The sequence below is a fragment of the Anarrhichthys ocellatus genome, unplaced genomic scaffold (genome assembly GCF_004355925.1).
Source record: "Anarrhichthys ocellatus isolate YVR2014 unplaced genomic scaffold, GSC_Weel_1.0 scaffold5, whole genome shotgun sequence".
Classification (NCBI taxonomy): domain Eukaryota; kingdom Metazoa; phylum Chordata; class Actinopteri; order Perciformes; family Anarhichadidae; genus Anarrhichthys; species Anarrhichthys ocellatus.
This window is the reverse complement of record NW_022280035.1, coordinates 4281578-4297272: the sequence shown is the minus strand read 5'-3', so window position 1 is coordinate 4297272 and position 15695 is coordinate 4281578. Positions and strand designations below refer to the sequence as shown.

Sequence of the window (15695 nt, the reverse complement as noted above, 5' to 3'; positions counted from 1 at the left end):
GGGCTTGGAGGGGTTGGATTGCAGTGATGATGACAATGAGTGCTATGGCTTCCTTAGTTTTTTGCAAGCTTAGGTGCTGCGGGTGCTTGAGGAATCTATGGGAACGATTTAGCTGCTTCGCAAAGTCCACTGAAGTGATATGCCGCAACAACTGCTATGTCTTGATTATCCAGAGATTGCAATTATTTTTGGCAAAAAACAACAACAACAGAGCAAAGCCGTGTTTAAGTGTCTATGGTTTGATATGAACATGAAACTCATCCTATGGTTGAGCCTTTGAATGACGAGTGCACTCAGCAACTCACTAGAGATCACTAACATGCATGTGCAAGGGGTAAGCTGGATATTTGTCAAATAATAAGCTGGAACTTTACCTAACCGAGAGTGTTTCCACCACGACAGGCCTCGACTGTGCAACCCAACCAAAAAATTGACACATTGCAAACAATTTCTCTCCGAAGACACATTGACGTGGGTCTGAAATTCACATGCTGCGCCCCACTTGTGCAAACACGCTCCGAGTTCCACGACAGATAAAGCTGTTTGTGTCTCTTGACAAAGGCCAGCATATTCCCTTGCAGTAGGTACCATTGAATGGCCACAACTTGACTTGAGAGTAACTTTCCTGGATGACCCATGCTGCTGACATTACTAGGTGACAGTCATCGACCCCCGCTCTCCCTGAAGCACTTGGGTCTCACTGAGGAGAAATGGTGGGACAGAATGTTTGCCCACGCTTGACTCGGCCCGATTTCAGTCGACACAAAGTTAAAGCTACAATCGACTGGCTGTTTTAACATGTATGTCTTTTCAAAAAAACTTCAGCGCTGAGCTCGCAATTTACCCCATTGAGTTGACCGAAGGGCATGCATTCAGACAAACCATGTCTTTATCTTTGAACCCCCACTGGAAGTTTGAGATCAGCTGGAAATTCTCAATATGGCATGATCCCTCCATGGATGTGTACATCTCACTCAGAACACGTGTATAAAAATTTGTCGGAGGGGTTTAAAAAAAAATGTACTTTTATCCGTCTTCAGAAATTATGAGGTAATTCATTTTACATTTGCCATCAGAAAGAAACGTGGATCCTGCATTGTGTGGCCTGGCATGCTTGAATGAAAAGCATTTACGACAATAAAGATGTATGGATATTGTGTGAGAATGCGTGTGTGTGTGTGTGTGTGTGTGTGAGAGAGAGAGTGCGTTTTTCAGCATGCATGAGAGCTTGCATGTAAGAAAACGTGTGTCTGTGTCTGCGTGTGTGTGTGTGTGTGTGTGTGTGTGTGTGTGGGTGCACAGTAAAGTATGGTGTGTAGTGGGTGTGATGGTATGTGTATTATTTGTGTGTGTGCCCTGTTCCTCTTCCAGCTCATCAGTGAGTAGCTGGACCCTCCAGTCTTACGAAGACATCAGTGTTTTTTCAAGAAGACAGCCATAGGAAAGTAGGCCATACTGAGATGTTATCCAGCTTCATACACTATCAGAAATGAAAGTTTACTTTATTATTCATATCAGAGCAAATTGCTTAAACTCGATTAGTCACGACCGCCTCCAAAAGAGACGAAAGACTGAAGAGTCACTGGGTGTGAGATGTAAAGGCAAGATTGATTTATCTTCTTCATCAGTTATCTCGGGAGCAGTTAACTGTCAGTAAACTGCTGATATTTGTTCCAGAACTTCATCAAGAATCACAATAATTCACATCTGAGTATCAGCTGGGAAAAAAATTGGACTCTGTTTGGAATAAATTGGGGAATTTACCAGCAATTCAGTTCGCTAGAATAATCAGGCCGGAGTTCAATCAGCAATAGCAGTGTAAACACATTAATGACACTTTGGGATGTCAGGAGGAGATGAACGGCAGACAGTTATATTGTTTGTCAAACAGATTACGTTATCAGTTGGAGTTTCAGAGCTTTTCAAGAAAAGTGTTCAGGAATCACTGCGTCAGGAGTTTGATAGGATCACAAATCTATTCCTCGCAGCTCTGCTTCTTGTGACAGCTTGTGTTTGAAATGCTGCACACGGGGTGGACAATATAACAAGAACGCCTTGCAGTATAGTGCAATAGAGCGCAATAGCTCTGCAGTAAGTACTGGTTTGAAGTGTTCACTTTTGTGTCAAAAAGACTGAACTTTGTGGTGTTTTTGAGAAAATATCCCATAATGTCCTCCAGTTTGTTTACTTGTGAATTTGGCTCATCTTTGCTTGTGCAGTATTCCTCTGTGTGGGATATGCCGACACGATTTTGTAGACTTTTTTTAACAAGTTAATGTGACTCATGAGTCATTTGGCATGAGTCATATTTGGGATTTGTGTAGCTGCCTGTTTAGCTGCCTGTGTAACCGCGTTGCAGTTCCTTCAAAGTCCTGTTTCATGTAAAGTTCCCATTATTTTGTCCACCCCCTGTAATATCCCAATCACAGGCAGCTACACGGTCATATTGATTGATTTGAAAACGTTTGAAAATCACCATTTTAATGAGTGAAAAAGGAGAACTTCCAGAGGCTTTTGCATGGCTGTTGTGTTAGCTTGTAGTATATTATAAGGTGTTCCTGTTTTTCTGTCCACCCCCTGTATAGTGACTGTTTTTATTCTGATGTTTCTCTCTGTTTCTCACTCTTTCTCTCTCCACTCTTTGAACAATAACACAGAGTTCTCTTCAAATGGCATTTCTACAACGTTTTGCATTCCATCAGACTTTTAGCAGATTTTAACATACATGTAATGCTCATGAAAAAAGAAAACAGCAAATGGTGTCACCCAAGAAATAGTGAAATCAAGTCAAGTTGCAACTGTGGTCATCGATGAACAGATTGCACTAGTAACACCGGGGTGAGCGTGGGCAAGTGGCAGGTAGGTGCTGTGGCTAACCCGACTGCTGATGCCCGAGGTTTAGTGTTCAGCACAGCCGCCACCTCAGAAACGCCCTCTCACTCTTCTTCTTCTGCCGCCTGCCCCCCCCCCCCTCCCCTCCCCTCCCCCTTCTGTCCGTGTGCAGAAACAACAGGATGATGATGATGAAGAAGACGACGTGGAACCTGGACTGACTGGGGACGAGAAAGAGGAGGAAGTGAAGGAGAAAGAAAAGCTTGGGAAGCTGCAGTACTCCATTGATTATGACTTCCAGGAGAACAAGGCAAGAACTTGAGTGGTTTATTTAACATTTTCTTGTTTTTTTTCCACAGTTAAATATAAAAAAAAATTCAAACAAGAGAATGAACATAGTGATGGCGCGTGAGCTGGAGAAATGCTCACTGACTTTTAATGGCGTACTTCCTGCCTCCCCAGCTGACTGTGGGAATCCTGCAAGCAGCTGATCTGCTCTCCATGGACAGCGGCGGCACCTCTGACCCCTACGTCAAGGTCTTCGTCCTCCCTGACAAGAAGAAGAAGTACGACACAAAGGTTCACAAGAAAACGCTCAATCCTGTCTTCAATGAGACCTTTATCTTCAAGGTAAGCTGAAACTCCTCGCAGTCACCCCTTTTCTTATTACTTATTAAAACAACATGCACGCCCAGCTGTTTGATCCGTAGTCCTGTTAAAGGTGAATGTCTCCTCCTATCTTTCTCTATGTCTGCGAGTACTTTGAATCTGAGTTCTTTTTCTCAAATACCTCTGGCCAGCAGACGTACTAAAGGTGTCTGTGACAAGGAGAATGTGGTCGGGAATCAAATTAAAGGAGAGGGCCACCTCTGGTGCAACTTGCCTGCTGACACAGCTCTATAGAAAAACAATTCCAGCACCTTTATCTTTGTCAAAGTCAGGCGAGTTCTGCTGAAGCTGCATGTTATTTAGTAAAGCCATTTTGCGCTCCACGTCAAAGTCACAACCCATACTGCTGTGTAGTTCTGATATGATGCTGCAAGGAAGAAAAAACAACCCGATACTGATTAGTGAAACGGGATTACTTTCTGTCTTCCAGATTCCATTCCAAGAGATGGGAGGAAAGTCTCTGGTCATGTCAGTCTATGACTTCGATCGCTTCTCTAAACATGATGTCATCGGAGAGATTAAAATACCCATGAACACCCTTGACCTGGCAAAGCCAATTGAGGAGTGGAGAGACCTGGACAGCGCAGACCAAGAAGAGGTAAGAGTCGTGCTGTGTTTTGTGTTACTTTTAGCACGCTGCCGTTTAAGTCCATTACTTCCACTGATGTCGGAGAGATGCCTGTTTTACTAGTTGAGGCCAATACCAATATCGACAAGCTTATAATTTATAGTTTTACAATGTAGAAGGGGACGCGCCTAGTGATGAGTTATCACCTGAATCTGCAGCACCGCTCTACTTTACGGAGCTTTATAATGACTTTAGGCTCATTATTTAGCTGTTTGGCCGACAAATTTGCTTGTTTGGTTCACTGTCTCTGCTCTTACAGCGTTTTTTATTTCAGCCTCAGCAGGCAGCTGTTTTCATCAAAACAAACAAGCTCTAAATAAATGACTGTATACTTCCTGCTCAGCAGCACCAAACAGCAGACAGATAGCCACTAGCTGGCGAACATAATCGATTATTTAACAGCTAATTGGGATCCAGATTTTCCTCAGGAGTTGATGGAGATCAAAAGAGAGTGACTATGACTTACATTCACCAGATGGCCATCAACAAGACTCCAAATGAATGCTAATGTTGCTCTGCAACTGCTTGATGTGTAAATAGTGACAATAGTATCTAATAGCAGCCGATAGAAGTCTTATAATTGTCTTTGCCAACTGTAAAAGACGTTTTAAACTACTGAAACACATTTCTTCATATAGAGCAGCATGAACAGCCAACTCAGCTGATGACGTAATACAAAAATACCCTCGGGCACAAGGGGGCCACTTTGTCTGTTTACCAATGAGATTCACAGGGCTGAAGGACACTCTTTTTTTTTCTAATCAACTGCCTCCTCTGTAGCCATGCAGCCTGTAATGTGAATTCACCATTATGCTGCACCAGAATATGAAAAACAGGTTTTAATCAATGGAAAGTCCCCAGAGCCACCTTAAGATGAAATAATCACTCAGTTGCTTACGGTCTCGGATGCATTTATTTACCTTGAAAAGGCCAACGAGATGTACTTAAGGATACCAATAATTTCTGCTGACAAGACAAACGTTTATTATTTGTATTGACGATGTGTCTTTAAAATGTGATTCCAAAGGGACAGTTTGTGTATTTGTGCAGTGTACTGTGTACTTGTGCAGTGTATTGTACATCAGAGAGAAGACATCAATTCTGCGTCAGACCATCTTTAACTTTCTCTCCCCATCCCTCCCTCCGCCTAACAGCCGGAGAAGCTGGGTGACATTTGCATCTCTCTGCGTTACGTCCCGACTGCTGGCAAACTTACCATCTGCATTCTCGAGGCCAAGAACCTGAAGAAAATGGACGTGGGAGGACTGTCAGGTAAACACACAGAGCCGAGCATCAGATACTGCATTTCATTATCACGCCATCGCACTTGACACTGTTTCAGCGTGCACAATTTGACAACAACACATCAGCTTAATGTGACATTTGGATGCGTGCAGTGGGACTGCAGTGAATACAGGAACGTGCCTGTGAGTTAGGTCGTTCCTGCTCAGCTCACGTGCTGACGCTGCAGTGCTTGCCATGCACCAGCTCTCGCTCCCCCTTGGCTTCAGCATTGGCCCCATCTGTTGGTGCATTGCAGCACTGCAACCCAAAGGTGCATGTGCTAGGCTGTTTCTTTTATCTGCTTCATCACGATTTCTTGCCTTCTTTCTTTCTTTTCTTTTTCAGATCCCTACGTGAAAATTAACTTGCTGCAAAATGGAAAGAGGCTGAAGAAGAAGAAGACGACAGTGAAGAAGAACACTTTGAATCCGTATTACAATGAGTCCTTCAGCTTTGAGATTCCTATTGACCAAATGCAGGTAAGGACATGGACTACCTTGGTAACATCATTTAGGAGCTAGCAGGGGTGGAAAGACTACATTCTGAAGGAAGCACTGGTGTAAAAAAGCCCTTTTTACAGGCAAAAATAGTTTTTACTAATCACTGTAAAAAGGCAATTGTATACCCAGATCCAGATCTGAGCCCTACCAAGTAATCTATCATCCGGCAATTATATGGACACAAATAATACCCTTACGCACCACAGGCGGTTTCTTTAAGATAAAGCTGGGGATGGGAACACACCTGTATATGCAACCAATTTCTATCGTTTTGTCACTTCATCATCTTTTAATTGGTAGATTTGGGAATTCATAAGCAGTAAAATGCTCAGTTAACTACACTCTTTGAGTTTTGCTGCTACAGCCTCATTTGGTCTGTTATGACCAGGAGCGAGTATGTTAGCAGATTTGAGAAAGATATCGCTGTTTAACTAACACAACTGAGACAGTTTGCTGGCTTCATGACTCTTCTCTACTTCTGCTATTTTCACCACATTTCACAGTAATTTGACGCTTTGGGAATTAAGCTTATTTGCTTTCTTGCTCGAGAGTTCGATCATCAGAAGATCTGTGCCACACTCATGTCCATCTGTCCGGTAAATATAAGGCTATAGCCAGAAGCCAGTTTAGCTTAGCATGAAGTCTTGAACCAGTAGAAACTCCAGGAAGTCTCTGCTATCGTCCAACTAGCGCAAAACCTTGTTGTTTTTTCACTCGGTGTTTTTTGTACACATGAAAGAAACAATATATAATATCAATCTTCTCATCTAACTCTCAGCAAGAAAGCACATAAGTGTATTTTTTTTTACGTTAAACTGTTGCTGGAACCTTGAGACTTTCTGTTCATGGCCATGCATACAGTATATATATATATATATGCTGTGGTTACCTGGCTCAGACCTCAGCCAATTAGCCTCAGCTCAGACCTGAGCAAGGTACAGCGGGTCATCCAATCATCGGAATGTCGGCGGTTCGATCCCCGACTCCACATGTCGAAGATACTGAACCCCAAATTGCTCCTGAAGGCTTAACCATCATGATCTGATTAGATCCTGTTGAGCAGCCTTTGCCATCAGTGTATGAATATATGTGTGAATGGGTGAATATTGGCATGTAGTGGTCGGAAGACTAGAAAGGCGCTGTTTAAATCCAAGTTAATTTACCAAGCAAGAAGTACTGTCATTTCTTTGGAGAATGCTTTGCTAATTGATTTTCTACATTGTTGATGTGGCATACAAATCAGCATCAAACATGCAAAAAACACATTTTATCAAAAAATGGTAGTAAATGTATTTTTACAATATGAAACGCAGAAACAATCTAATCTGCAATATTTATGAAGATAGAAATAAGCAAGACACTGAACACCCAACCAGAGCCCCTGCTGGTACCAGCCTCCACAATAGGATCACTGCACGCCCAAACACTGGGCATGCTGCGCCATCAACTGAAATACTTTTATAAGTATTTGAGTAAAATTCTTTCCAGCCCTCATGTCCGTGTAATCACCGTGGCGTTCTGAACCTTGTTGTGATGCTTTCTCTCCCAGAAAATCCTAGCTGTGATCACAGTGCTGGATTATGACAAGATTGGCAAGAACGATGCCATTGGGAAGATCTTGGTGGGAAGCAAGAGCACGGGGGCCGGGCTGAAACACTGGTCCGACATGCTGGCGAACCCCCGTCGCCCCATCGCCCAGTGGCATCCGCTGCAGCCAGAGGAGGAGGTGGATGCCGCCCTCGCAGCGCTGAATGCCAAGAAGTAAACTCCCCGACCCACCCCTGAACGCATCGTCCCCACTTCCACCTTACCCACCCATGCATTTCCCATCATGTCCCCAGGTCCCACATATCAGTGTATATTCCAGAAGAACACCCCAACTGTACATCTGCTCCCTCTGACCCTCCCCCCCACCCAACCCCCCTCCTCCTCTCTCCTTTCAAAAGATCCATCGATATCACTGAACATGATGGGAAATATAGTTTAAAAAAAGCATCATGTTATATGAAATCATGTCATTGAAAAAAGAAGACAAGTTACAGGATGGACAGATACTCCGTTGATTTCCTTTAGATCTATTTTTGTATTGGGGTTGTGGTTCCATTAATAAGAATACAGAGTAGACTACAAAGACCAGTAAGAGTGCTATATGGGAATCTGGTGATAGAGGGGATAAAACATACATTCTCTCACATTGTACTTCTCACCCCTTCCCTTTAGTGACACGGTTTGCTTAGAATAGTGCTTAATAATAAAATGCTTTATACTGCCATATGATAGAGAAATAACACAAGCAGGTCCATTCCGTAGGTGTATTGTGCACCATGTTTCACACCTGCCAGTTGTCATACTAGATGATTCTGTTAGTTTGAAGTACATTCCTAGAGTTGGGTAGCAAGTAGGGATAGGCACATGTCCAGTTACCCACAAACACACTGCCTTTTTGATTAGTTAACCTTCCGCCCATCGTCTCAGGAAAACTGAGAGGAAACTGAAACTCCATGCCTTTTTTTCTAAACGGGTTGTTATTATTCAAATACTCCACATGATGAGAATGAAACGTTGGATTCAAAAGTTTGAGCGCTTGTTTTTCTTTTTTTTCGGTAACATAAGGCTCGCGACTGGTGTTAGTTTATCCATGAAATGGTACATTAGGGAACAGGGAGTGGTGCATTTTTGGTTAAAAAAAAAGAAAAAGGGGGGGGGTATTTACGTATTTTTTGATATTGGCAAAAAGGCGATGTGTCTGTCATTTGAACAAGAAAAAGCAAGGAAATATCAGAGCGGTTACAACAGAGACTGATTCCAACCAATGACATGATATTTACAAGGTGTCGATTACTGCCTGCAGTCTACCACCTCCCCTCCCAACGCCTCTGATTCTGTATCTCACTTGTGCTACTGCCATTAGTCATGGACTTGATACAAGGGTTTTACTCCAAAGGAATCCCTATAACCGTCTTACAGTCATAAAGGAGACAAGCCTTCAAAGTAACAAAATAAGCAATTTTCAACTACCAGGGACGCCTTCCAGTAAGCGGTGTTGTTCTCTTCATTTCTTTACTTTTTCTATCTCTCTCTCTCTCCTTTTATTTATCCAGCTGTATTTTATTTAACTTCAAATACTTTTATTCCTCGTGCACTTTAAATCCAAATGTTATGTTTAAGTACCCTCAGAAACCAGAGCTTTAATTGTTTATGTTATTTATAACTGCTGGTTTTAAGAAAGAGAAGAAAAAAAAGCAGGGGGGAGCATTATGTAAGCAGTTGTTTTGTTGCTGTTGCTTTGTTTTGGCTCAGCTTTTTGTGTATGTGTTTTGATTGTTTGAATATTACGATTCTCACTTGATTGCAAGGATATGGGCTGGAAGAAGGCACTGATCCGTGTGTACTTTATACACAGCTTACCAAACTGTTGAATTTAATTGCACTACTGGGTATTATTCTGTTCTGTGGTAATTTGACACTGTTCTTCGATCCGTGTAGATTTTTTTCATTACTTATAAAATGTTGTGAGATTGAATTGTTCTGTGGCACACGTGGCATGCAGGAAAGCTCTCCTCATACAAACGGACTCCTCTGAAAAGTAAAGGGACACATTACGATCTAATGCTCCTGGTCTCCTTCACACAATGTCATTGGCTCAGTGTATTTGTGAATCTGTTGAAGAGGAATCATGAACTTTTACTTCTGACAAAATCCAAACTGTTGTTTGACCCAAACTCATCAACCCTGAATAAATTGGTGAGTTCGTATTTGCTATTTATAATCCTGATATGAGTTGGGTGCTTGGGCCCAGGTACACCTGCTTGCCGGTTCAGTTCTTCATTTAAATCAGTGCTGTCCGTGAGCTCCAACAGCAAAATCTACTCATTGAGTGTGTGCAAGAAAATGCAAAGTCAATTTAAATCAAATGTAGACAGTACTACAACGTTTTTGGAATTTAATGAATGCTGGCTCTTGTATCTTTCTCTGTTGGAAATTGTGAATTTTTATTTTTTTATAACCAACATAGACCATGTTCAGATTTTTCAGTTTTTCTTCTCACGTAATCTTTTTTCCTCTGTTGATGAAGCAGCACTAAAGAAAAGGCAACATGGAAGCAATCAAGCAACCCATTGGTGTGTAGTTTTGCCTATATACATAGTTCATACACGTTGATACTGCATGGTTATACAAAATACTGTACATAGAAGCATGTTTTAGAGACGAAGCAAAAATATCTCGTGTACGTAAATGGGTGTCATTTGTCATTTTAATAACACAAACGAAGGGGAAAAAAAAGACGCACTGTATATTTTCTAAATGAAACAAATGTGTATTTATTTTCCATGAGGGTCATTGGAGAGAATCTCATTCAAATATTAGAGTACTATTACTAATACGAACCTTTCCACGCCTAAAAATCTTTAGCAAGTGTGTCGTCCAGTACTGTGTGTGAGTTCATGTAGGATGAAAATGCTTGCTATATACTTCCTTGTGATCAAAACTTTGATTTGATGCCATTTATCTGCCATGTTGTTTCAGCACTTATCTGAAGGCCAATGTTTGACTTATTTCAGAATTGTATTGCTATTGCTTTTTTTTTTTTAAACAGTAATATGTTTTACATTTTTTTATGTTTGGGATGGGGGGGAGGGGGTTTCCAAGTCTATAATACGACTTTTTTTCTAACACATTTAGCACGGTGTTGCTCTGGAATAATTTGTTAGAGGAAGATTGAATATTTCTGCGATCTGTTGGTGGATTGTAGGAGTCGTTATTTGTGCCATTAGTGAAGTCTGTTGGATCATATCATTGTATGAAATGAATTTCCAGAGGCTAAAAAATGAAATATCCCTTTCCAGTGGACACAAATGACTTGGAATCCCTTCTTCTCTCTTTCTTTACTTGGACGTTTTTATTTTTCACTTCTACAGTATTTAAATGACCTGAAACCCTTCACGGCTGTGTCTCTTTTACTGTGTTTATTATACAATACGTGTACGTGTATACAAGACAAATGAATAAGACAAAACTAAAGCCATAAAACTCAAGCACTAACGCTGAGTAGCTAGTTTATTTATGAAGAAAAAAAAAATCTTGACATGTCTTCATTTTCCTTGGCCAGTGTTTCTCTTTTACATTCCGTTCAGAGGTCTTTGTTCACCAAGAGGGCAAAACCCACTTTTCTGTATATGTGAGCTTTGAGAACAGTTGTGAGTTTAATAGAGCGAGTGTGTCTTTTTCTACCTTCCAAGCTGTTAACGTCCTTGTTTCATAGAGGTAGCTGAATTTACAGTATTGTGATTAGTAACGTATATGCCTTGTTTTGATAGTATAAATAATATATATAAAATCACAATAGGTTCTCAATAATACTGTTAAAGTTAAAGTATATGTATATATATATATATATATATATATATACAGAGAGAGATAGAGAGAGAGAGTGTGTGTATTCTTTTCTTGGGCTGAGTGCAATTTATGAACCAAACTGGGTCCCGAGTCAAGTTTCTCTTCTTATGGTTTAACAGCAGGCTGTACTAGTGACCACATCTACAATCAATAACACACTGCTGGTGATCACGCTGACGCTTTTCTGTTGGTTTGTTTAGCATATTGCTCAAGCAACAAAACAAAGTAGATAGAGATCCAACAATCGCAAAGCAAAAAAGAGAGAAACTTAAAACTGGCACCCAAGTTTTAGGCCTAAATCCCTCCCATAGAACTATGCATAGATTTATGATTTTCACGAAGAAGTAGTAGTTCCAAGTTTTGGGAAATGATCTTATTTGCGAATAGGCCTTTTTTTCCCAAAATGTTGAACTACCTTTAAGTTTACCTCAGTCGTTGAATTTTTTCTGAAGTAAACGTCCACCTGCCATCTACCAATCCTGGCAACAATCTTCAATGTGATGTGCAACGCTGCACATTGTCTAAAAGCAATATTATAGTTATTCACTGTCCCATATTTGTTACTGATTGTGACCAAAAGATGCACTGAAAACAATTCAAATACAAGATTTCAGTGTGTTTTACAAAGTACTGCCAGCACCTGCTTACAGTTGCCTGCGTTCGTCGACGCCGTGTGAGTCTACAAAGCCAAAATAACAATTCACACGGAGGCCAGCGGAACACATCGGATGATGAGGCAAATGTGATTACAGGTCAATTTATAGCACATTTAAAGAGATTTGTTCCCTTTTTACTGCTCGGGTCACTGCAGTCACATCACATCCAAGTTCTATGGGGGACAGAGACTGGGAGCTGTGTGTGTTTGTGGGATAAGTAGACGAAGTGTAGACCCTTTAGCAGACGTGGTGCAAATAACACAGCACTGGAAAAAAATAAATACCAGATACAGTACAGGTCTGCATGCACGGGACACATTACTCATTCTTAAATGTCCATCTTTGTGTGTATGACCGTAATACTCAAACAATCTTAGTTCTATTTGAAATATGGGGGTTGTTCCTAGCTGTGTTGATGTACAATACCTTATGCACAACTGCAGCTGAGACTGTGAGCTGTTTCAGCTGTGCAGACGCAGTTCTAGAGCACCGTTCACAGAACTAGCTTTTTTTGTTTTGTTTTGTCTCTCTAACAAACGCTGGGATTTAAAAAGGGAAAACATCCAAAGTTCAGTAGATCATTCACCACCCTGTCGAAAATGTGTTGAGACGCCTCTCAGCGGGTAAAGACACCACTTTGAAACATGTTGTCTTGTCTCCTCTATTACTGGCTGTATTTCTTCTGTGTATTCTTGTGCATATGTGTAATCACTCCTTCTGTCTTTATTTGTTTTTTCGTGATGTATACTTCTAATATAGAATGTAGAACTGTGTTTGAATCGATGCCAGAATCACGTTTGCTTTTTGTTTGCGTCTTTGTCCTGTTTATGTGTAACCAGCTACGTCCCATCAGTATCATTATGCTGAATAGGAAGCAGGCTCGTCGATTTCTCCTCTGAATCTGCTTTTGATGAGCGTAAAGAATGCCGGCCTTCATGTTTACATGGATATACCGTATACTGCCAAACATGCAGGACCGTACCAAACTCTCCTCTTGAGCGCTTCGTCCTCCTCCTCTCATCCCCTGATGCAACTGTATTCTCAAGACTCTTTTTCTTCTTTTTTTTCTCCCCGCTTTCTCTTCATCTTTTAAAGAGTCGGAGGACAGTCAGGATGTGTCCTCTAGCTGTGTTTCTTCGTGTCTAGTGTCGTGGTGCGCGTGTTCATGTCAGTACTTGTGCCTACTGTGGATCGCATGCTTTAGCCCTTGACTGGACACAAACGTTGCTCACAAACTCCTCTTGACCCTTATGTGGACAAACGTTGGGGATCCTTATAAAGTTATCAAGGGAACCAAATAACTTATTACAAATTTATCATATGTGTTACCAGTTCTGTAAAAAAACAAATAGGAAATAAAGGCCTTTTAATTACCATGATTTGTTTGTGTTCAATAAGCAAAGTGTTCCCTAATGATCTCTCTGCCTCCGATGCTATGATATGCTAATGATGATGATACATTAACGTCACACTGAGAAACATCTCCGTTCCTTTACAGTTTATTAAGCAAAGTGAGTAAACCGATGTGCGTGTATTATGTAATCATCAACACATTACAAACATTTTCAATACAAGATGCTGCATAGTTCAATATATCGACAGCATGTGTGGAAATTGTTGTGCCTCATTTGTAGTTTTGAGTAAATTACTGGATGTGATCAAAGATAACACTGGTGTTACTGCATGTGGCCCTGGTCGGACCCCGAAACCATCACACTGTTATTAAAGGAATACATCAAACACTGGGGACTTATATGGGACTACGTCAACTCGTTGATTAAAGTGAAGAGAAGACAGATACCAAAATCATTTATGTCTCTGGCACACTATTCATCACCGCTAGCAACTCTACAGCTAAAGGAATCTTAATACAATCTGAGTCTGGCAGTTTTATACATTAAATATGATAAAAACCACACTGTTTTGAACCAGGAATGATGTAACCTCTTTATGAATAAAGTGAAGGTGATTGCACTCAAGGCAGCAGCCTCTTTCATGGTTTTATTTGTACTTCTCATTAAGTAGACTGACTAGTTAACATTTTACATTTTTTGTTTGCAACACAATGCAGTAGCACCTTTAATTATGGCCTCAATGGCCAGATGACCAGAACAAAAAAGATGGAATTCATTGCAGGGCTGTAGTATGGGTTCGCATTAGATGTAGCCAGGTATACCTACAGTAATAAGCTGGCAACTGCCTTTGGGCAATAATTAATTCAATTTAACTTAATCTATCGTGACAATATCAAAACACAACAAGTTAGAATCTATGTAATTCTACACCACATGTAAGGACAAGTTTATTCCTCAGAACCTTGTATTGTGCTCAATATTTATTCATTATTAATCAAACAATATTGTGGAAGATTTGGGCATTTGCGTTTTTTCCTCACCTAACAGAAAGATGGCCAAGGAGACGACCAAGGAAAATTGGTGTATTCCTCATACACAAATCCAGTAAACAAAGATTAGAACGAAGAAACGCATAAATAAATAAATATATCTCTATTACAGAAGAAAGGACACTTTCTTTCACACACACTTAAACACCATTCTGCTGTTTTGAAGCAAAAGGACAAAAAAAAAGAAATTAGAATGGCTACTGAAAACACACAAAGAACCGATGAACAGAATTTGGCAAACGTGAAATTACGTTATCATGGAAACTAAAACCAGTGAAGAAAGACATAACATACGGTCGGTCGACCGGATCAAATACATGGGGACATTATCATAAAAGTTAATTTTTTGACTGAAATGTCAAGAAAACCATATCAACCCAGTTGGAAATGCTTTGCTAAAGGGAAGTTTTGGGTCAACAGTTTACAGAAGTTAAAGTTACGAAATCCTAATTTAAGAGGCGTTGTGTGGTGAGCAGGTACAGCTGGGTGACAGACCTGAGAAAGTTGTCAATCAAGGCAAAAAACACACCAAAGTATGCATCTTATTAAGCCCTAACATCTTTGTCATAGCGTAAACATTTTGAAAATTTCCTTCATATAACATCTTAGATAAAAATGTTATACAAAACACATTTTTAGTCTGATGCAAATATCCATTAGAATATCTTACTACTCAGATGCCCTGCTGGATTCATACTAATATGTAGTTTTTTGCTTCTGGAACCGGAGCACCTGTTTGGTTTGGCCTCATATTACCTTTGTGCTCATATATTGAACAATCATATATCCATGCCAAAGTGGCCTTTGGGGCCCTTGACTTCTCTCCTCTTTCACAATTAAGACAACACTAAAATACTTTTTTGCAGTGGGCGATGTAGCAACAAACGTGTGGTTATAATATTAGAAATAGTACCTTCATGCAAACCCATGGTTTTGTTTGAACTGTGCGTTAACAGGTTATTCAAACAGCACAACTGGTCCCTATTTGGTGAATGTGAAATTTGACTGAAACTCTTTAACACTTCTCTTTGGACCTTTACAAGTCCCAACAGGAATTTATTTCTGCAAAGCAGCCATCGTTCGTAGCTCAGAGAGACAGCTCGAGACACCGTGGATGATTAAACTGCCATCAGGGTCGGAGCGTCCACAGACACAGAACAGGAGCTTCAGACATCTTTTCATTTGGACAGTTTGCTGATGACTCGAATGAGAGCCCCATTCTCATCCTTTAGCCTCTGGTTGTCTGACTTGAGCTCTGTTAAGACCTGGGGCCGCAGAAGGAAAGAAAGTATTTTAGAACATGACATCATAACACACATACATAC

At 40.6% G+C, this 15695-nt stretch overlaps 2 protein-coding genes across 7 annotated transcripts in view; one reads left to right on the top strand and one right to left on the bottom strand.

The window, feature by feature from the left end:
* LOC116382376 (synaptotagmin-2-like) overlaps positions 1-13342 on the top strand; it is a 54668-nt gene extending 41326 nt beyond the window's left edge. For 2 of the 3 annotated variants that reach the window (XM_031845384.1, XM_031845385.1), the window contains 6 exons: positions 3005-3142; positions 3295-3462; positions 3932-4099; positions 5284-5401; positions 5759-5892; positions 7463-13342. In XM_031845384.1, the coding sequence (XP_031701244.1) occupies positions 3005-3142; positions 3295-3462; positions 3932-4099; positions 5284-5401; positions 5759-5892; positions 7463-7678 (942 nt within the window). In that variant the 3' untranslated portion in view covers positions 7679-13342. The remainder of the gene's footprint in view (positions 1-3004; positions 3143-3294; positions 3463-3931; positions 4100-5283; positions 5402-5758; positions 5893-7462) is intronic. The other variant, XM_031845386.1, reaches the window with a different exon arrangement.
* A 107-nt stretch (positions 13343-13449) lies between these two features.
* Positions 13450-15695, bottom strand: part of ppp1r12b (protein phosphatase 1, regulatory subunit 12B) — a 24428-nt gene continuing 22182 nt past the window's right edge. For 2 of the 4 annotated variants that reach the window (XM_031845388.1, XM_031845392.1), the window contains one exon: positions 13450-15635. In XM_031845388.1, the coding sequence (XP_031701248.1) occupies positions 15549-15635 (87 nt within the window). In that variant the 3' untranslated portion in view covers positions 13450-15548. The remainder of the gene's footprint in view (positions 15636-15695) is intronic. The other 2 variants (XM_031845389.1, XM_031845391.1) reach the window with 1 other exon arrangement.